This window comes from Notolabrus celidotus, chromosome 2 (genome assembly GCF_009762535.1).
Source record: "Notolabrus celidotus isolate fNotCel1 chromosome 2, fNotCel1.pri, whole genome shotgun sequence".
In the NCBI taxonomy this organism is placed as follows: Eukaryota; Metazoa; Chordata; class Actinopteri; order Labriformes; family Labridae; genus Notolabrus; species Notolabrus celidotus.
The window spans coordinates 20,918,292-20,941,395 of record NC_048273.1 but is presented as its reverse complement, the minus strand read 5'-3'; the positions used below and the strand labels follow the sequence as shown (position 1 = coordinate 20,941,395).

General features: G+C 40.2%; 1 protein-coding gene across 6 annotated transcripts in view; it reads right to left on the bottom strand.

Annotated features, from left to right (window-relative positions):
• negr1 (neuronal growth regulator 1) overlaps window positions 1-23,104 on the bottom strand; it is a 240,512-nt gene that overhangs the window by 44,765 nt on the left and 172,643 nt on the right. For all 6 annotated transcript variants that reach the window (XM_034706749.1, XM_034706741.1, XM_034706724.1 and 3 more), the window contains one exon: window positions 16,335-16,466. In XM_034706749.1, the coding sequence (XP_034562640.1) occupies window positions 16,335-16,466 (132 nt within the window). The remainder of the gene's footprint in view (window positions 1-16,334; window positions 16,467-23,104) is intronic.

Genomic DNA, 23,104 nt, shown 5'->3' with positions numbered 1-23,104 from the left:
CACAATCAGATCCACAGCCATCTGACAGACAAAACAAGCAAAATTACTTTGTGTCAGTCATACAGACTCTGATTAAAAGCCTTTGAAAGATGGAAAACGACCACACTCTTTGGGTCGGTGCAGCAGCTAGCAGTAAATTGCTCTGCTGTGTCTGAAAGTGAGATGTGGATATTTATATTCCTGACAATGAGCCTTTAAGAGCAAGCTGTCAGTCAGGGCTGTAGCCTGAATCCAGTGGAAGAGCTTGGCCAAGCGCCTGCAAACCTTTACTTCAAATTGCATTTAGAGATGTTCCCTATGGATGACCTCAATATGGACTGATGCAGCTTCGGACAACTCAACCCCGAGGTACTAACAGGCATCAAACTGCCCCAACACCACTCAACCACCAATTAATCCAACACTTTATGTAGTTAAAAAAGATTTGTATTCCAAGTGCAGCAAAGTCGGAATAGTTCTTCATTGTAACAGACACTGTTACTGACACTGTTTTGGAACTCAAAGATATGTTCAATGTCTGAGCTCAATTTGAATGAAGACAATGCTTCATTATGGGCCTACTGTGTGCGTGGGCTCTCTGCCAACCTGTGAGAATCCACATAGATAGATGAGGTGGGATGCAACAGATCTGTACAAGGGGAGGAAGATACATGTGAGCATTTGTACATGAGGCGTACCATCATGTAGAAGAGGCGCACTAAGGTGACAGAGCGCTCTGTGATGATTGATGCCCTTCTCTCAACATTCTCCTGCATCCTAATGAGCGAGATGGTATGACTGGTGTATGAAGGTTTTCTGTCCTTGCATATGTGTGCCCCAATTATAGTGTTATTTCCCCGTCTTCCATGGCTGGGCTGAATAATCCGAAGGACTTAAGAGAGCGGATCGAGCAATGGGTTATGCTAGGGCTTTTCCTGTTCATTTATCACTGTATGAAATGTTGGATGCCATGCTGGGGGGTATTAGTAGACCTTGACTGGATGTCTGCGCTGGCTGTGTGTGTTTATGTGTGCGTGTGAATGTGCGAGCTGGGAGTGTGCGCCCTTGTATATACGAAACACCCCAATTTTAAGTAAGAGCACTTCCTGACTCAATCGTGCTTCAAAAACTTTAAAAATCTTTTGAAACTTTGCAGATTTCTTCAGATCTGCATCTATTTTAATCACAACAGACATTAACAGCAACCGAATCATTCAAAAAAAAAAAAAAAAGCCTGTGAAAACAGTTCCAGGCCCCCTCAGCATTTTTTCAAAAGAGCTACAACAACCTGCAGCAAAGAATGAAAGGTTCACTAAAGCATGAGAGTGTTAGCATTTGACAATGTTCTCGAGAGAAACGCTGCACAATACTTCAAGAAAGGGTAGGGAACAAGCAGAGAAAATAGTAAAAGTGCTCCACAGCTCAGAAAAAAATCAGTCAATAAGAAGTATGACAAAATCAATGTGGTACGCCGACTGACAGAGGCTTAGTGAATCCTTGTAATCCTCCACTGGTGTCATTGTGTGGCCATTGATTATCTGAAGCCTCTGAAAGCAGCAGGGTGACCCGGCTGTCCGGCTGTACAGTAGCTTGGACAGTGGACATGGCGGCCCAGGCAGGTGTGTCAATACTTGAAACCTTACGCCCAGAGCCACTGTCTCTCATGTTCAAACCAAGTACACAAACCGCTGCCAAAAAGCCTGCGTGAATTTGCTGCTTTCATGTATTGGTTGTCTTTGCTTTTATTTATTACCAACTGGATCAGCTCTTTGCCAAGAAGAACACAGCTTTCTTCATTAAGCTCAAAGCATTTCCTGGTTGGATTCGTATAGTAGACTTAGATCCCTGTTTTCTAATTGAGGTTGGATAGAAACCTGGCAAGCAAAATTAGATTTACACTACAAAGTGTAGTGTAGTCTACACTACACAACTTCTTGAAGTATAAATACATATAATGATCTTTCTCATCAATATGCAGAGTTTGAATTCAAGGTCATCCATTTGCGAATAAGGAGGAGTAACTATGAATATAAACCCAGATTTACTTGCAAATTATTCAAAAGTTATTTGATTTTAATAACTGTCCCAACCAACACTAAAGTCCTCCAAATTCTGAAATATTTTTGAATATAAAACACAACCCCCGTGATTTCGTAGGTGGTCCAAATGCTCAGATTTTATATGCATATCGATAATATCAAGTCTTTCCAATTTAGATCCTGGCACTGAGATCTTTTAAGACAGATCACACCCATAAAATCCAGTCCAATCCAATAATTCCAATTTCAACCTGCTGGCATGTGCTACATCATCATATATTGTGCAATACACCATCAGGATTTGGAGAGCAATGCAAAGTAGTGCACTAAAAATCATGAAGGCCCAATAATCCAGGTAATATAGTGTCTAGAGAATGCTATGGTGGGGCTGTAAATCATTCCTCCAGTCGTGGTGACTCCACCAGATGGGGGTAACGGTTTAGTTCCAGGAATAGCACAGGCACGGCAGAAAAATGGGTGCTGTTAGGCCCTGCAGGGTGACGAATGGCCAGTTGGGGATCGATCAAAAACTAACCTCTATTCAATCTGCATTATGCAGAGCTCGTCACTAAAACAAAGATGATGTCATGTATTGTACATGCGTACAAGCATGTTATTGATTCATACAATGTCTGACCTTCTCTTCATCTAATATTAATAGACATCGTTTGTTCAGGAAGAATTGCACCTTAGTGCAAAGGGCTTCCCTGAGTCTCTTGCCCTCAGTAATCCTCATGTGACTATTAATGATTAATTGGTGCGCTTCAGGACTGAATATGATTTATTTAGCTACAAACTATTGTTTGCCAAGAGAACTCAGAGAACGCAGGCTTTTTAATTAAAAGATCAATTAATAACCCCACCTCTTCAGCCAGATTCCAAAATGAGTTTTCATTGCAATTAAGAAATGGACTCATCAGTGCATGACTTATCAGCTTACACACAGAGACACTGTTCCACGCTGCCATCTGTGGGCTTCATTGTCCTGCTTTTTGTCGGTCAGGAATGGTTCTGTTGCCAAGATTTATTAATTAATTAAGATTTCCATTCAGAATAGCTAAGGGAACATTGTGTTCCTTCTTTTTATACAATGCAAGGCATATAAATAACCAGCTTAGTGTGCAGGAGTGTGTGGTTTGACAGCACAGAGATTCAATCTATTGTCTGTGTCGCTCTAAAAGGTTCATGGTACACAAATCCCAACCTTGCTGAATTTAAGTAGAAGATGATGTGCCTGCTCCGATGAAGACCTCAACACAATCTCATATAAATCTCAATATCATTAACGCTTAAAGAGAGTTCGGCGAGTCAGCTCCTGCTGTGTAAACACAATTTTAAGGGCATTTGCCTTTTGTCAGTGTTTTAGAGTTATTTAGATTAGAAAAATGCAGACCAAGCTAAAACATTAGAGTTTGAGTGTCAAAGTGTTTCCAACAGCAAGAACATTTATTCTGCAGAAGATCAAGATTCTGCTCACTTACTCATGCCCCACATGCACCACATGCAGCAAGAATCCAAATAGCAATCAAGACGAGAGCTTTGGAGAGATGTAGAGAGATGGATTTACATCCAAACAGCTCGAGGGTACTGGCTTTAACTCTACTTAGGATTGGATCAGAATCCAATTCTAGGAAGCCTTCTCTTTTGAATCCTAAGCCACCGTATTTCAATGGATACTGCAAACTGTCGACAAATGCTCGACTGAGACTCTGTGCCTGATGTTTGAAAAAAACTACATAATAGATAAAAGATTTTATTGAACTGTGAAAAGAACATTTATTCTAACTTTGATCCTGCTCGGCACTGAAGCAGTGTGGATACACATGCATACACAGCATCCACACATGCAATCTATTTAAAATGTAAATGCTTTATACATCTATGCAAACAAAGAAGTGTGTAAAGAGTCCTACAAAATGCAAACACAGTGTAAACATGCTAACCACTAATAGTAGTTTACTCTCTTGTAATGGCTGGACGTTGAAATGTTGAGTGATTGTAAAGATGTGTCTCCAGACCGCAAGTAAACAAGTTTACCCTCTTATTTATCTGGGATGGTCAAGACTCCCCTGTACAACAGTGTCAGGTTGAGCGGGGAATGTTGTGGGAGTATCTATCAAGGCAGGGCTTGAATCCCAAACAGGCCCAGGTGGCTGGACCTGTTGCAAACAGAAGACAAGGTGATGCAAAGAATATGAAGTATTCACTTATGTCCCAGCATTTCAAGTGTGCTCAGGAATCCGCCGATACTATGGCAGCGCTCATCTGCATGCTCCTATTTAATTAAAAGGGATCATAGTTTTGTCCGACAATTACTGTAAGCGGGAGAGAGAAAGTGAGGGACTCTTCTTTTTATAGATACGGCCATGGTTGGTGAATATGTGAGCGCTATTCACAGCTGCAGGCTACTGGAGGAGGAAGGAGGCGTACAAATGGCTGGCAAACTCGGAAGCACACAGGGCACAACTTCTCTCTGCAAAGCAAATGAAACCTTGCGATGAAGGGGAGAGGAAGGGACGCCTGGCCTGGTTTCAACCTGAGTCCTAAATCCAGATTACTGAGGCTCTCCTATCAGACTGTATGGGGGGAAAACGTTGATGTTCGCCAATGAAGATGGACAGAGTATGAATATTCTTAAACTTTCCAGAAATAAAGCTGTAAAACATCACATGGCTTCTCATAATATAACTGGAGTTGCTGCGTTGACGATATCTATGTCTGTCTTGACCTTTTAAGATATGTAGTGTAGACTTTTTAAAAAGGTATGAGGGTTCAAACTCCAAAAAGGATTATCACAATATTTCCTCTCCAAACAATCTGAGGAACAATCTTTCCACTTCTAGGCCTCCATGTTTGATAAGGTATGCAGTATAACACTGTGGTGAATACTTCAGTTCATACAGGATTATAAAAGCCAATTAGAGAGAGAAGGAGACAGAGCTGCTGAGAATGTCTCCCAGCAACAGTAAACATCCTAGTGCTTGAAGCTAACATTAGCTAGCTGTTGACAAAAAAGAAACACACAAGCACCCCATAGTCTTTGCTTAATGCTGCAGAAGAGACATCCTACACTGACTTCATCTCCCCACATATGTTGTCATCTAGACTTTTCGGGGCTACTACTTTTATGTCACACAAGAAAGTATGTGCTCCTTCTGGCACACACCATAATCATGTCGATATTATCTAGTGAGTGATGCACAACTTTATTCATATCTTCAGCTGTGTGCATGGTTGAGATGAGAGAGAAGAGTATCTTTGAAGTTTCTCTTGCATGATGCAACCAGACTTTTTAATCGGTCTGGATTTAAAACCCCTCTAGCCTGTGTCTGGCCTAGGAGTATGCTTTGGGGGGGGGGGGGTAGGTTAACACTTTATTGACACAGGTGACTCACTCATCTTTGAGCAACGTTATAGATGACTAAAACAGCATTCACATTTGGAACAGGCTTTTAGTCAAAGTGTGTGTGCTATAATAATAAATGTATGAAAACTTGAGTTTTTAACTTTAAAATGTGTTCTTTTGGAGAACAAAGTGAAGCAGACTGTCAACCAACAAACTCTAATCAGTCCATCCTAAAGTGATGGCATATCTTTCCTGACATATTGAAAACCCATAAATATACTTCTCCATCTGTAGCTGTTGTTAGCAGGATTAGAAAACTCAGCACTGAAGACAAAAAATGATGACAAAATGATTGCAGAAAAATTTGGTCAATTATTAGCTGGTTGTGTCATTGCATGTTTTTCACGCTGTGAGTAGATATAACATTATTTTTTAGAGCCAAGTTGCTGAGGGCTGAGACATCTCTATCCTTACTGTCTCTGCTGAGAGTTGTGTATGCAAAACAGTGACCGGGAAGTGTCAGGTAAACAAAACACAGCAAAACAGCAGTGGCTGTTGCAACACCACAGCGTCCTGAAACTCCTCAAGTCCTGAACACTGCAAAGAATTGGCAGCAAAGGCTGTGAAGTGAATCTTTGCTTATCATAGGAGTATGTCAGAAAAGTGCAAGCTTTTAGGAGAGAAGAGAAAGCACTTTGGATGTCTCTCTTTGAACATTAACTGTAACATTCAACTTAATAGTTACTGCTGAAGTTACAGACACATTTTTGCATTTTACATTTTCAGTCCCTAGCCTTAAAACCTTCCCCCTAGAACACTTTATCTTTCTTCTTTTGATCTCATTTTCTTCCTTCACTCCTACCACTTAACAGTGGAGCAAACTCTTACTGCTAAGTAACCATGTCAAAACTAAATAATCCGTCTTTCATGAACGCTACTCTTGTAGGGCCAGCTGTGCTTTGTTTCCTTGTATTTCCCTGGTGGGTGGGGTTTCGCCTCACCTGGAGTAACTTGACAGTCTCCCAGGTGTGGGTAAAAGCATCGGCAGTCAACTCACTATCTCGCTTTCTCTCTCTCAGCCTCGCCAGGACACTCCACGTGGTAACACGGTTATGTTTAGTTGGTGTTACTTGCCCTGTGTGTGTGTGTGTGTGTGCCGTTTGTCTGTTTGTCTGTTTCTCTCTCTCTCTCTCTCTCTCTCTCTCTCTCTCTCTCTCTGCAGGTTCCTCCACTTCAGTGAAGGTGTGGCAGATGTCTCTAACTTGCTGATGAGTGGGTGATTATATGAAGGAGCGGAGTGCTGTGGTCTCTCTCTCATTCCTCCCCATTATCCCTCATTATCTTTGTGAACCTTGAGTTATCTGCCCTTTCCTTGGTAAATAAACCTTGCATCATTTAGTAAATCATGTATTTCTCTGTTGTTACGTCTTGTGAGCTAGGTCATGACACTAGGTATGTTTAAAAACCAGGACAAAATATGGCTTCCGTTAAGATTTTGAATTGCATGTTTTAATTTTTTTTACAATAATCAATGATTATCATCTATTAAAACAGTCGTTGGTTGCAGCCTTGGTTGTCAGTGTTATGGCATTGAATTTTAACAATGGAAAATAAGACATGTAGCTCTAGTAAAAGTTCAGACAGGAAGACTATAAAAGCAATCACAGCGGTTGTTTAACTCTCCTCTCCCTGTTCAATAGCTCACCCGCTTCCAGCTGCATGCTCCGGAGCTGTCATTGGTTAATCAGCGGCGGCTGTCATCCAATAGCTTAGTGGCACGCCCTTATCGCCAGCCTATCAACTTTCTGCTGTCTTTTTAAATGTGTCTCTCTCTCTCCAGCTAGTTCCTTCTTGCATTGATGGTGTACATCCCTCCACCTCCCCATCTCCACCTGGTCTCTGCAAGTCTTCAATTCCTATAATTCATCAACCACCACCACCAGTGTCTGGACTCTAGGGAGATTTCCTCTGCTGCCAAATTCACACATCCTACGCTCACAAAATTGTTCACATAGAGTCCTTACGCCAAAGATTTCTGTCAAGTTTCATTATTCATTAAGTTGTAATGAATAACCTTTAATCTTCAAACTATGATCTCTCCTGATTGAAATATCCTTATATAGCCAGGAACTCACAACCCTACATATTTAAATACTTGTGATGCTAACATGGCACAAAGTACTCTGTCTTCCTTACGCTTTCATTTTCTGCAAATTGACATGTGACAGCTCTGTGATTATTGCTCTGACAGAGGGGGACAATCAGAACATCTGGCGTGGTTTCAAACACCTAAAGTTGAAATATGTGCAACAGCACAGAGCAAATAAAATGTAGCACAAGCAGACAGTTGGTTGTCTATCTACTTACCTTGTGTGACTAAAGTTGGTGCGAACTGTCAAATCCCATCTTGCAGCATGATTGTGTTCAAACTCTGAAGTGTCACTCATTCATCTGGAGGAGTCGGAGCAGACAGCTCTCTCTGGAGGGAGAGAGCTCGCTGCACTACAGAGGAAGGTCAGACACCTTTGATTTCTCAGCTTGAGAAAGGAAAGGGATCGTGTTATTGTTTTATCTTTGTGTGGTTAGTAATTGTTCTACAACAAGGTGGCTTCATTAATTAATCAAATGTGGCTTTTTATCTCAGGCGGAGGTTTTTCCATGGCTGTTTCCTGCTCATTTATCTCTCCGACTCAGCCACATAGATGTGATATTTATGCCTTTGAGTCAAACTGTGCAGCGGGAATTTCAGCCAATAACGGCACCCACCTGCAGTGAAGATGAATATGTAAATTTGCAAAGTGGGTCAAAGATCAAATTTCATCAGGTAAAATCACTGCTGAAATATCCTTTTCGCCAAGCAGGGATTTTCAGCCAATCTGATTCCTGTGTGACCTTCTGGATGACTGCCATCATTCAGGTTTGGCTCATAAAAGTATTCAGTCGCAGATCACTCATCGTCGGAGGTATAAAGACAAGAGGCGCAGGAAGGGCAGTAATTTAATTAATGCTGTGTGATTGCCATACTTCTTGTGCTTTAGAGGAACTCAAGCAGAGGTCACATGAACTGTGCTTAACACCTGCAGCAGAATGACAATGCCCCAAACCCTCAGCAACTAACTCATCATATCATAGGAAACCAAATGGCAGGCTTAATGTTATGGAAGGCCTGCTGTTATTAAAACTCCGAACATGCAAGGGCTTAATTTTGTTTTCATTACTTTGCTTTGCTCATTTTAATTAGTGGCCTTAATCTGCAATTAGCCCAGAGGTCAACTATACTCTGAGTGAGAAAATGCGATTGTTGTGAAGGCAAAGAGAAATTGTTTGGACATGTGTTTAATTAAACTGTTAACCCGTGAAATGTCAGTGTCACTCACTCTTACAGTGTCCTATTAGAGTGATAAAAGAGAAATAGTGCATACATGACTGATTGATGTTTAGGACTTAATTTAATTTAACTGCTAAGAACAAGGAGGACACTCAGAGGACCAACACTCACACTCTGATGGAGTCGCTGCACACCGTAATAGCCTCTTACATAACTAAACATCCAATCATTGATTGATTTTATGAAAAAGAACAGTCTTTTTTCTCTGCCACTGTATGTCTATTAACTTTTAAAAGGTTATTACTTAAAAATAAATGCAGCTATTGATTTCAGTATTATCTAGCCCCAGAAGTTATGTGTAAAATTATACTTGTGAATTTTCCCAAGAGCTTTTCACTGTTCCACAACTGTACCTGCTGGATATTATTTTATATACAGCTAGTGTTTGGTTAATGTTTATTGCCATTTAAAGAAACTTTGAGGGTCTCTATGGACAAAGACGGATATCTCTTTGCTGATCTTACCCTGTACATGCGTCAGACTGTCAGTGTTTCGGATAAAGAAATCTCATCCTACCTGCTTTTTATATTAGTAAAGTTATATTTTTGGTCCTGCCTCATCCACTGCATTTCATGGCATGGCAAGTGAAGGAGCAGAGGAACTTCAAAAGTGGAGAGGGATCCATACGGATCACGGATCAATGATGATCCGTTGCACCACTAGTTGTGTAAGATGCTTGATTCTGATTGGTCAAAACCCCTTGACCATGGTTATTAACTTTCATTAACATGAGCAACGTCATGTCAAATCAAGCCACGGAAAAGAGTTCCAGCATATTTTGCATCTGCTTCTTGACACCATAGACCATGCGGTGAGATAAAACTGTAAGTTTCTGTTTGCATCAAAACAATGTGGCTAAAACACTAGTTTCTGTGAGCAAGCTAACTCGTTCCAGCCATCAACATCATTTGCCTTTATATGTAATGGTTCCCTTATCCATGCCTTCAACTTACTTCTGTTTGCCTGGCAAATACAATTATGCCATGAATGTCACAGGCAGTCAATGTAAACAATAACCAAGGAATCAAGGAAGTAATCATGGCAAAGCAAGAACATAAAGTGGTCTAAAGTGTGGCTTAATATAACGTTAAATGGCGCTAACAGTGCAATGTGAAAAAATATCTGTGGCTTTGTGTTTTCAAACAAAGGATGGAAACACCAGCAACATGCTAACACATTTATCAACACAGCATGGCATCAGGTGTGCCATGTGTTTGATGCTCTAAGCCAGTGGTGTTTCGGTTTAAAGAGTGACCGTGTTATGTGGAGACTTTCAGTTTAAATGAATCAGTAATTGTACAGCAGCTGTTGGTAGAAACACGGAAAGAGTCCTCGGGAATGCATCTGAGTTAATTTTTTTCAATATAATGACAGTATACACTGTAGGATAGTTTAGCCAGTGGGTTGATGGTGAAGAAAGAGGCAGACTTAGAGCACTTAAATGAAGGTTCCATCAGTGGAGATTTATTTAAAAATGCAACCAGGAAGCATATAAAACAAGAAAATTTAAACAAAATGAACAAAAATAACTATTAACAAAAGGAACTAAGAATAACTAAACTCATAACAGGATAAATCCTGGTGTCCTTGACTGACCGTTTTTCCCCCTTGGCTTCTCACAGCCAACTGAATTTATAGAGGAATGCGTCCCTATCCCTCATAGGCTACTTGGTTACAACCATCCTCCTTTACAGGGTTGAGCACCCCACACACAACAAGCATGATAAAACACACACAGTAAACATATTTGCTGGATAGTCCAATTTCCCATGGCACTTGAATGCATCCCAACGTTGTTATTTCTTGCTACAGAGCACTCATGAGATAACTGTACTTCTAATACTGCTGGCAACTTTCCCCTCCGACATGGTTGCGACTATAACCACCTACGTCACGTTTAAAAGAGTTTAAAAGGCGTGGAGAATCAGGGAAATCCCCCTTTGATTCCGATTTCCCATCGCAGGTAAGTTTGCTGGAAGACAAAGAACTCTGCCACAAAACAACTAATAAAAGTAATTTAAATATCACCCATGTTTGTCTGTCATTACTCTGTTCACCTGTATCTAGATATGGTGGAATTATCAACTAAATGTAACACAAAAGAGACCCGGGATAGTATTGTGTATTATGTCATTTAGAGAATTTAACTAAATAATTTAACTAAACAAACAAAAGTTGTATTAATGAGACAATGTAAAACAGGAGTTCCCAAACTTTTCAGCCGACGACCCCCAAGATATTGGTGCCAAAAACCTGCGACCCCCACTGTCCCTCAAAGTAATTTAATGTGGCTTCATTGAGCTGGTCTGCAGAAAATTAGCCTACCTATATGAGCATGTGTCTGTGTTTCCTGTGCTGTTATGAATTAACCTACTGCTACTGATGCTTTTTATAATTAACTGTTCACTAACCCTAAACTTATGAGTCATCTGGCAAAAAGAAAGGCAGAAAACTCATTACATTTTCTATTTTCAAGGTTTTGTTTCAAGGTTAGCTTCTATTTTTGTCGATATTTTTTACTATAATGTGTAAATGTACTATGTTTAGATAACTTAAAAAAAACATTCTGGAAGACATCTCACGACCCCCCAGTGGGTCCCGACCCACACTTTGGGAACCGCTGATGTAAAATAAGTAACATAAAAGACAAATGGCATGACTGAGTCCACTTTGTCACATATACTCATAAAATACCTCTTGAATTGAAAGCTAAAGGCATTTGTGAGAGTTTTTGATAGCTGTTATAACTTTGACAACCAAAGACGCATTTTTTCGGCAAAGCCACCAGTTAACAGAGTCACTCTTTAAACTGCTGTCAATGAGTGCTTCCTTGTATCAGCAGAGCAGTGATGGTAGGCTAACCATGTCGAATCCTATGTTAATATTGACACAAAGCCACAGGAAGTGATGAGAGAATCGAGAAGAATTGTGTCAATAAGCAGAATCGATAATTGCAGCGGTATAAATAAAATCATAGCAATTCCCATCCTTGGAGAGTGATATCGTTTGGGGTGGGACAAATATCAATACAGCAATCATCCAGACTTCTGTCATACAAATATTGATAGCATGTACAGAAGTTAAGTGGCCAAAGAAGTAGATGACAGAATGATGTCCGATAAAAGTGAAAGAGACAAGCACTTTGTATTTTTCAGTTCATCAGATATCAAGATATACCATTATGTGATTATCTTACAATCAAGCGGCAAACTCCAGTCTCAAACTATGAAGCCCATGCGGAAGTGCTATAAACTGCAATACATCGAAAATCCGCTTGAGGCTGGCTGCAGAAACACCGGAAACCACATAGATATGAATGGGAAAAAGACGATCTTTGCAGCATTAATAAACATGTTTACAGCCTGGTTCAAAAAACGGCTTGGCCCTATGAAGCTAATCTCTCTAATGGCACACACTGTACGGGGGGTGAATTTTTTTCTAACGTGACGGTTAAGAAGATATTAAGATTATGAGTTTTGCCCAAATAAGGACATGACTGACGTGACTCCCGGTCGGGAACACACAGCCATTGGCTAAGAGACTCACACTACGTCACACTCTGCCTAGTTGAGTTCCGCATTACCAATATGGCTGCTGCCGTCGATTTGCTTCAAAACAGCTCTTAGGAACAGATGGGTGACGTCACGGATACTACGTCCATATTTTATACAGTCTATGCTTACAATACATTATTGCAGACTTGCTGTATTATGACATCATCATTACTGTGGGCCGTATATCATGTATTGTGTATGGTATCTTATTACTTAGTCATCCAGCGATTCCCACGTCAGTGAAACATGCTGTTAACTTTAGGTTAACTGAAGTCAAGTTTTTAGCTATGGGAAAGTTTTTACAGCATAATAAAACTTATAATTAGGGCAGCAAAATTCCGGATATTTTCAAAGTTGGAAACTTTCCATGGGAATTAACGTGAGTTTATGGGAATAAACCAGGAATTTACTAAATTGAAGGTTGGCTCTTAATAGAGAACTTAAATATAGTTGGGGGAAATATATATTTTAGCATAATCCTGACAAAAAAAAAAACAGATTTCATGCAAGTACAGTTATATATATATGCTATTCCTCAATCACATGCACATAGCACACTGCTTACTGCAGGGCTATTGAGACCACGCCCCCTACATGCACTTTGCATTCCTCCATCACATGCACAGATGATTTCTAGAATCCTGCAGAGGCTAGGCTTGAGAAGCTTGAGGGAAGATGCTTTTTTATTTGCATGTTGAATGGGACTTTTTTGGATTGCATTTCTGTTAATTTTTGAATGGGTTGGGTCGGGGGATGAGTAATATTTAACTCAACATTCATGTTTTTTTTTTCAATTAAATAATTGATCAATAAAATATTTAACACTCTACTTACAAATACATCTGTTTTAATTGTATTATTTTGGATGAATGTCTGCTTATAACAAAACAAATATTTATGCTTGGATATGATACCTTTCCATTATATTACCATCAGTTCCCAGTTCATTCCCATTAATTCCCACAATTCTCAGGGAAAGTTTCCAATTCGCAATATTTCCAAAATTCCAACATCCCATGGAAATTTACCGGAGATTTCCCACCCCTTTGCAACTCTACTTATAATGTTAAGTTAATTTAACATGAGATAATCCTTGCAGGGTAAACAAATACTATATTGTAAAGCTACATCCTTAGAGTAGTTGAGTGTAGTTAACTCATCATGCAGTCTATTCCAAAAGCAAATTTTTTGTTGTTTACTGACGGAGCTAAACTAACACAGGCAGTGCCTCCCAGGAGAAGCTTTACAAAGTCGAGTGCCTATTTTTTTTTTTAGGCAGAGCACAACAGCTGTATGAACATGTGCCCATGCAGTGTAAGATTCTTAATACAGTTAATTTCTTGCTTCTTGCTGTGTAATTATCCTCTCTTGTTAAAACTCCAGTGTCAGCTAACGTCTTTATCTTCATTCAGAGTCTGGCGTACTGAGCCCTCATCAATACCCCGGCGCTCCCTGGAGCTGGTTGAATATAGCCTGATGTGTGACAGTGGAGCATGAATGACACAGTATGTTGGGATGCGGTCCAAATGCTCCTCTTTCTCCCCTTCACAGAGGGAGAACTGCACCAGGGTGGGGGAGGAAGCAGTGAAGAGTGGCTACCAGCTGGCTCAGGTTCGACCTGCTGTGGTCATTTCAAACGACTTTAACTCATTTATTTCTGCCCTCCTTTTTTTAAACGAGCACAAGTTTCCATATGAGAAAAAGAGGGACACAACTTCTATAACACAAGGAACAAAATGTATAGGGACCAGAAAGGCTGACTCTACAAAGCTACATGACAAAGATTTTGAAGTTATGATTGTGAAAAGCTAAGCTCCGATAGCCTGCTGCTATCGGAAGGTGTCGTCGACTATAGTGGCTCTGTGCTGCTTTAATGTCAGCTACACGTTTTGTTTATGCAGGTCTCATAGTTGTGCGGCACTTTGAATGCTAAACAGCTGCAATAAAACACAGGACCCTTCATGTGTGAGGTGCTTGTGAGGCCACAAAAGTCAGACTCTGCGGAGCTACATGTTAGCCGTAGCTCAAACCGCCTGTCAGAAACTTTGAAATATTTATGAATGAGTGGGGAGCGAGCTGTGAGATTTACACTTGTGGAGACACAGACTACCCCGTCAGCTCAGCTCAGCTAATTGCTGCAGACAGATTTTAAATAAAGACTTGTCACAGAGAGGACGTGTATGTGTCACAGTACTGAAACTAGGCACATTTGAAGTCAGCTGGAGCTACCTTTCAACACTGTCTGAAAAAACATGAGCATCTCCAGCTGTAATGATAAGGATTTCTGATAAATATAAGAATTACAATCCACTTTATGAGCATTGATATTTTAGCTGACCCTCACATTTACAAAATGCTTTCAATCTGGACTTCTTTATTCTGATATTGTCCAACATCTCATAACAGGCTGTGAGTGTTCCTGAAAAGGAACACTTTGGAGATAATGGTTTTCAATGGATATCAACTACATTAGTCTCACTCCAGTGTGTTCACTCTCGATCCTGCTGCTGCTTTTGATAAAAATATCCAACAAACTGTCTATATTTCAGTCTTCATAATCCATAGCACTTCCAGGAAAGGCTTGAGATGGGTTGCAATTAGGTTTAGCGCAATATAGAAACTCAATTTTCCTTCCAGAATGCAGAAGTAATGAGTAAAAAAATGTGTTATCTGCTTTATAAAAGAGACCTTTTTCTATTTCTGTAGTAAAGAAACTGAATCTCTGCTACACTTATAGGATTATGTAAAACATGTAATAAGACTCCGTGAAGCAATTTAAAAGATTATTAAAAGGAGTGTACAAAGTTATCGGAGCTGCTCTACAGTAGTGTTGCAGGTCAACATAAAGGATCAGGGAAAGGGTCAATGAAAGGGAGGCTTCAGCAGCTCTGTCAGCTTCAGATAACTCCGGGCAACAGGCGAGTTCTCTCTTTACACTCGACACACTGCAGCAGCCAAAGTATCGGACCAGTGCTCAAACAGTTGTGACTTTGTCTGACAGCAAAGGAAAGTCCTCAAATCAATACTGTCTGTACGGACACTAAACCCCTAACCCCCGCTGTGCTGCTTTAAAACGCGGCGTCTGACCATGACAGGCCTTATAAATCATTGCGAATATCTCCTTTGTTCTGTAACATAAAGACATAGCAAGTTGTCAAAGCACTTTTCATTCTTAAACCCATGTCCCAGTAGAGCTATAAATAGCTCGCCTCTCAAACTTCACTCAGACCCAGCTCATTAGAGTCAGGCATTACACAGAAATAATGGCCATGAGATTTTTGCTTAATAATGAAGCCATAATGAAAGCTGTCTTAACACAGGGAGGTGAAAATGCAGTTTAAGCATTATTGGATCAAAGTTGTGTTGAGAATAAAATAACTCTTAAAACTTGAATTAGAAACTTGCATGATTAGCTCGCAGGATATGAGTCAGTAAACTGGGCCAGGGAGGGCCTTTTTTCTGTTTTTCTCTCCTCCTGTCTCTGTGGCTGCCTGCCTGATATGCTTTGCCAAAAGCGAGATTTAGTGTGGGGCATCTATGCAGAAACCTCCATGAATAACATTGAAATAAAGGAAGCACTTTCAAGAAGACAAGAAAGTGGTAATAATTGTCAAGCGTCCCTTCCTGCTCATACTTACGACTGCCGATTTCCATGTGTCCACCACGGCTAAAGCCCGGTATCATTCATTAATGCCCAGGCCTCTCATTACCGTCTCCTCACACTTTTGAAAGACTCATTACCTGCATAATGGAATAGTGCTTTCAACAGTCAGACCTTTCCTTAGTGTGAATTAATCACCTACATGCACAGACAAAAAGGGAATTCTCACATTAAATATTTAAAAAACCCTCAAACTCCGGCTTTATACTTTCTTAAACTTCTAAAAGGTGGTCTTTCTTTAGGTGTACCACAAGGGACGTGACACTAGTGTCACAGAAAGCTGCCCCCAGGTTATCTTTTATGCTTTCTGCCAGGCCAGTGTTGAAAAAAACATGGAGGGAAAGAAAGAAGAAAGAGACATACTTACAGTTGACTGTGACTTTTACTGTTTTGGTGTCAGGAGAGGCGATGTCATTTAAAGCGCTGCATTCATAGTCCCCAGCCTGGTCCCTTGTGATGCCGGTGATGTTCAGATATTCACCGCTCTCATACTTCCTCGCTGGAAAGAGAAAAATGAAGGCAAAGCACTTACAAACAAAGAATACAAACGGTGCTTTCTGCAGCCTTTGGTTTGTGTGTGAAAAGGCAGCATTCATGGCACACAGCACTCAGGTATAAGCCTGAGTAAAAGGATGCATTATATTTAGTTTTTAAACTGAACTCCTGATTACCTTGCTTGCATTCTAAAACAGAATCAGATTAGCAGTGCATTGATCCACTTCTATCGATACAATGGCAGGAAATGAAATAATGCTTTATTTCCAGTCATCCACTCATCATTTACTCAACTCCACATCAAGGAGTAAGAGGAGCTGCTTCCAGGAAGAAAGACAAATTGGATGGCTGAATGCACATGTCAGTGCTTTATAGTTAGCTAACAGTGCCAAAGGCAGCAACAGCAGCGAAGCACCATGAGTGGCATAATAGCAGGGGTGTAGTGCAGCTGAACAGCTGGAGGGAGCACAAATATGAACACACATGTCCATTCCAATCAACAAAGAAACAATAACATACAGTGTAATACTATAGTTAGAGGGGATGGATGATAGATTCTTATTGTAAGTGTGTTGCTGGTGTGAACTGATAGCTGGAAAATAATACAATGAAGAGATTTTGTATGGTGTCAAGAGTAATTCAATTAGAATAATCAGGACAGAATAAATGCGTGTCGAGGAAGTGAATGCGGGGCGGGGGTTGTGTTCTCATTGAACATATTTACCATGCAGCCATTTTCTTCTGATGCTAACAAAAAGGAGGAAGCTCTATTGCTGATATAATATCAAACCGTTTTTACTGGTGGCAGTCAAAAAATTTAAGGAAACTTGATAAATCCTCATCACTTGTAGTAGATTGGTCAATTAAAAGAAGATAAACAGCAATCCAAAAGACTTCAGAATCAGAACCTGCTTTATTGGCTCGGTATGTGTGCACATGCAAAGAATTGGATCGTGATAAACTTTGCTTTCAATGGTAAGACAACATTGGCATTCAGCCTCTTTTTACATACCATCAATTGTGTAGCACTGAAAAGTTGGAGAAGGCTTATATCACTGTTTGGCCACTGATTACAACCAAAGACTGTATAAAATATGGACGTAGGATGCGTGACGTCGCCCATCTGTTTCTGAAGCGCTGTTTTGAGCCCAATTGTTGGCGGGAGCCAAATTTGTGCTGGTGAGCAATTGTGACGTAAGGAGGCTTTGAGCCTCCTAGCCAACAGCTACAGTAATCCTGCCTGTCAATCAAGTCAGCTGTGCCTCTCATTGGAAGACTCGTAATCTCAATATCTTCAAAATTGCTGCTTTAGAAAAAAGTTCACCCCGCGTACAGTGTGTGCCGATCGAGAAATGAGCTATCAGGACTACACTTCTCTTTTGTACCAGGCTGTAAACATGTTTTTTTCTGCTGTAAAGATTGGCTTTTTTGAATTGGTGTGTATGTGGTTTCCGGTACTTCCGGAGCCAGCCTCAAGCAGATCCTCAATGAACTGCAGTTTTTAGCACTTTCGCATTAGACTTATATTTTTAGACCGGAGGTTGCCGCTTGGTTACAACTGTAAGGGTTTACCTTCCTAGCTAATAGGGATGGTTACCTTTCACATTTGAACCGATACGGTACCGATACCCGGCACCTTGGAATCGGTATTGGTACTTAATGGTACCAATTTTCTGTACTTTTGTGTTTATGTGGTAGTAAATGTTAATTTTTTTTAAAATGAAATCGTTTCATTGTTTAATTTAACATATTTATTTAATTTAACATGAAATGAACAGAAACAGGATTATATAGGTGATTAGATATATCAGCTGACATGTGCTCGTGGCGTCTAATTGCTCTTTCGGGAGTTTATCAATGAACACACGTGAATGCCTGCGGAAGGGGAAAAGTCAGTTCTTCGTCTCTTTATAATAACAGGACACACAACTTACTTGTTGGGCATTCACGCACACAGAAACAGTTATAAACAGGACAGGTAGTCGGGGCGAGAGAGTCCGTCTCAACCATAGACTATATAATAAACTTAATCCTGCAGTTCTGCCTCGCAGTGAGTACGTGCGCCTGTCAGCTGCAGGCTCCGTTTGGCGCGCTCACGCACAGATGCAGAGAGCAGAGACGTCCACCCGGTCATTCTTGAACTTTATTACAGGGCGAAAGTATGGAAAATCACCTGCATTCAGGTACCGAAACATGGTACCGTTTGATTTTACGTGAGTCGGTACTCGGTAGTACTGACGGAATTCGGTCGGTACCTATAAAAGTACCGAATTCGGTACCCATTCCTACTAGCTAACATACCTTTTAAGGTTAGATCTAATGTAATGTTAGCTAGTAAGTGGTTAAATGATAATGTTAGCTGATGCTTAATGAGGAATCAGCCATTTTTACTTGTAATATGGGCAGATTTCCTTTTAACTTTTACTGTTTCCCACAAATGGACAATGCGTAGGCAGGCTACTACATAATAAATCTACAAGTCCAAGGCAGCTTTGGTTGTGTGATCAAATAAATAGTGCTTTACAGATTGTGATTCTGCAACAGCACCATAACAGTACTATGCTTTCATTACGCCTTTGTACAAACCTATTGCATCTGAAACGTCATACTTTTGGTGTCCCAGTGTGACTTCCAATTTGTTCCAATTTAGGGATGTTCCAATTTAATTCTGCTTCACCAACTGGTCTGCCGGTTCTAAAATACCTAAAAAAAACTGGCATGTCTGGTTGCTTATGTTAAGTTGCACCTTGTATTTTAGTCTTGTCTTTCATGTTTGTGATGTCCACTTTTATTTTGTAGTCACGTCTCTCCTCTTGTTTCAGGCAACTTCACTCCCTGCCCTGGTATTTCCCCACTGTGGTCATTGTTGTCCCCACCCCTCATTGTTTCCACCTGTGTCCCATTACCTCATGTATATAAGTCTGCGTCTCCCTTTGTCTTGTGCCAGATTGTCGTATCTTGTACGGTCGTAGCCCACGTTGTCAGGTCTTTCTGTCTAGGTCTGTGAAATTTGTCCTACAAGTACAAGTAAAGACAAAGCAGGAGCTCCATACACACTCAGCTTTGCACACACTGCAGATGAGACCTGACAGGGGCATAAATATCCTGCCTTGAACTGGCAATCCGTAAGCAGCTAATGACAGTCAACAAGCCACTTGCAGACCATCAAACATGTTTGGCATCTGTATTTCTTATTGACATGTTGTTCATAAAACTGTCTTTTAATTTAATATTTCTTGTGTTTAATAGATGGGTTGATAACTGGATGGGTGGATATAAAATGAGAATGCTTCAAATGAAACCAATTTGGCTGGGTGTGCTTGTATAATAAATGGTTACAGGATCTCAGCAGGCTGTATGTGTTTTAGCGAGACTGTGGCAGATTTCCTGACCAAAATTAGATTTCACCTCAGTGGTGCTCAGTGTGTAATTCATTTATATACATCCTTTCAGGAGGGGTAAAAGCAGGTTGGGATAGAAGTGCGGATGCTTTTGAGAAGCATAGGGTTCAAACTGAGTGCACAATCAAGAAAAAACTGAGCTCAATATACTGTTCAGAGAGCCACAGAGACCCGACACTGACTCAGCAATATCTCACAAAAGAGGAGCCAAAATCAAGACAATCCTTTCTTCAGGAGTGAAAATACGGCCATTCTGTGCTGCCAATATCCCCTGCAAGTGAGCTGAATGCTTATAAAATGCTTCACCCCTCTTCTGCAACCCTGGTGGCTTTTTATCTACAAGCTTGGGTGTCAAAAAAACTTGAAACTGAAGGCAATGTCGATAATGAGCTTTCCTGTCTCTTCTCAAACCGTCGTGGTGGCAACAATGGAGTCCAAAAAGCTTGGCAAAGATATATCGATGGCAAAGGAAAGAAAAATGTTTGAATAACGGATCCATAAACAAGCACCGGATGGGTCTGAAAACCTGAACCGTTAATATGCCAAGAGAGCACAGGGATGGAGACACAGCACAAAGGGCTCTATTTTTGTGGCGGTGCATGGCTCATGGCTGGGCTTTGCACCAGTGAAGAAGCACTTTTTTTCACTGGGTGCACACAGCTTTTTTTATACTTAATCCTCCTGATGTGGGAGGAGATGTGCAGCACAGAGTGTGTCAGTGTAGCAATCAAATGGTGCAGGGTAGGGTTGATGTCAAAAATAACAGGGATTTATGTAGACTAGGTTAATGTGGTGTATGCAGAGTCATTCACCAGCTTGTGTATGCGGCTTTCTATAAGCGATGTGTACATAAACAGACATGAGTAGCTTTTTTTGTTAAAAGTATCCGCGGAAATCTGACTTTGATAAATATCTTTTGAAGCGAAAAAGAAGTAACAGAGCTTTAGATTGAGAGGCACAGCATGCCGTTGTCAAAATCACTCTGGATTGCTGGAGATCTCGACGGGAACAGGCATCATCTATCAAGTACGAGTGCGGGACTGTTTTCAGCTCTAAATTCAATCCAGAATAAATTGAATTTAACTTCTACAGTTTGGCTCATGTATGAATTGTTATTGGCATTGCTTCAGTGCAAGTCATTCCCTAATCAGCAGCCCTACTGAGACCTATAACCTCAGATACACATCCAGAAATAAAATTTCAACCATTGCAAAGGGACTGGATATTATCTCTTTCTCTGAGTAAAGGTCTGCTGCTATGCTAGGCTTCAAAACGGACACCGCTGCTCCTGCAAAAATACAACATGTAATAATAAATAAATAAATAAACCTCTAATCTTTGCGGTACTGTGCAAAATAACAGTTAAATTAGTTTTTCAAAGAAGCATGGAGAGAAGTATTTGTTTATCTTATCGGCCAGCTGTCTTTCTCGCAACAATGCCGCTCAGAAATGAATACTGTCAGAAAATAATGTGATCTCGCCGCCGTTTGTGTTCGCTATAATAAAATCTCTTTTGGTTTAATAATACTGTGAAATTAAATGTGTGTTTGGAGGATAAAGAGTCAGTCTTGTTTAATACAAATTGTTTAAATTATCATCTGTTATTTAACTGTAGATTAGACTGGATTTCAATGGCACCCGCTTTCGATATTATGAGCTATTTAAGCCTTGAGAATTGGATACTGTGAGAAAGCATTGACATTTAAAGTAGTAAGAATCTAAATCTGAACAAAATGTATGTCATGCTGTAGGCAAATAGAGTATAGCTCAGAATAAATCAGGGCATGGTGAATAGTTTTGATCTGCTTTTAACCAATGAATGTATGAAGTATGTCTTCTGAGTTCTTGTTGTTAAATGGCATTTAGTTGAAATGATGCCAGCAGCCTACATCTAGGAATTCCCTCAAACATATCCACAATTCATTGGTGTGTATTGCGCCTGTAGCATCAGAATCACTCACATTCAGGTCTCCTCGCCATATGCATCTACTGTATACACAGAGGGAGGTCAGGATGAGTACATTCCCAGCACTTGGTATGTCTGCCAGAGAGACTCTTATATCCACTCTTCATGACAAAGCTGAAATCAGATATATTTATTTTAATGCATGTCAACATAATGCAAACAAAGCTTTTATGGATCTCTGTGGAACATAAGTGGTTCCACTGTGTCTAGCTTGTTTACTGTATGCAATGATCAATGCTACCAATCATACTCTTACACAGCAGAGTTACTGTGTGACTTTGTTTCATTTTTTATGGACATGTACTTTCTGACGTCTGCTTTGGAAAGGTGATTAATCAAAGAACAGTATTCATCCTCTGATGGATTATAAAAGGACTGCAGACATCAGAATTACTTTTTATTTCAGAGTTTCCTATGTAGATTTTCCCAATCACATCTAGTAGCTGCATAACATGGTTGACCTATACACTGCGCATAATGCACAGCTCCATTGAATTCCACTGTAATTGGGTATTATGATACACAGCATGTTGAAATCCACAGTGTTTCCCTTGTTTTTTTAACTGGAGCAATGAAATCAAAAGCACTGACCCGTAAGGCAAAGCATGCTTGATGCTCCCAATATCATTTAGCGAATGGCTGAGTTTAATGCAGTGATTTCCAATGAGAAGAACACAAACTTGATTGTGTTTCCAGTTACAAAAAAGTTATGTCTCTGGAAATACAATCAATCACTGATTCTCCACTGGAGGACATTGGTTGCATTAGGGCCTGTTTAATCAATCAATGTCGAAAAACAATGAGCATTAAAAAATGAAACTTTTAAATAAAATGCACAACTAAGGTCCAATGAGATGCTGGTGTTTTGCGGTAAGATGTCCAGGACTAAAATAGGGAATGGCTAACACGCCTTTAGAAAATGTTAGGGGTGTATATTTTCTCTGTTGTGTGCTCTCACAGGAAAAATGGGGCTTTGGTGCCACATTGTTGAAAAAGTTAGAACTGAAATCATGAAATCAAGGTGATGTTTCAACCTATTCTGAGAACGTGCTAATTAAAAGTTTCTCAATTTGTATTTAACACAAATAGACACAAAAGCACATCCTGTGTTAATCTGATAGTCAGTTGAGTTGTCAAATGCACTTTGATGTAAATATTTCATTAAGTATAAACTTAAAAGGGTATAATGTTGAATGTAGTTAAGACAAAGTTTGCAATGCCTGAAAAGACACACGTCCATCCCTACCAATATGTTTTATGTACAGTAAATGGTTC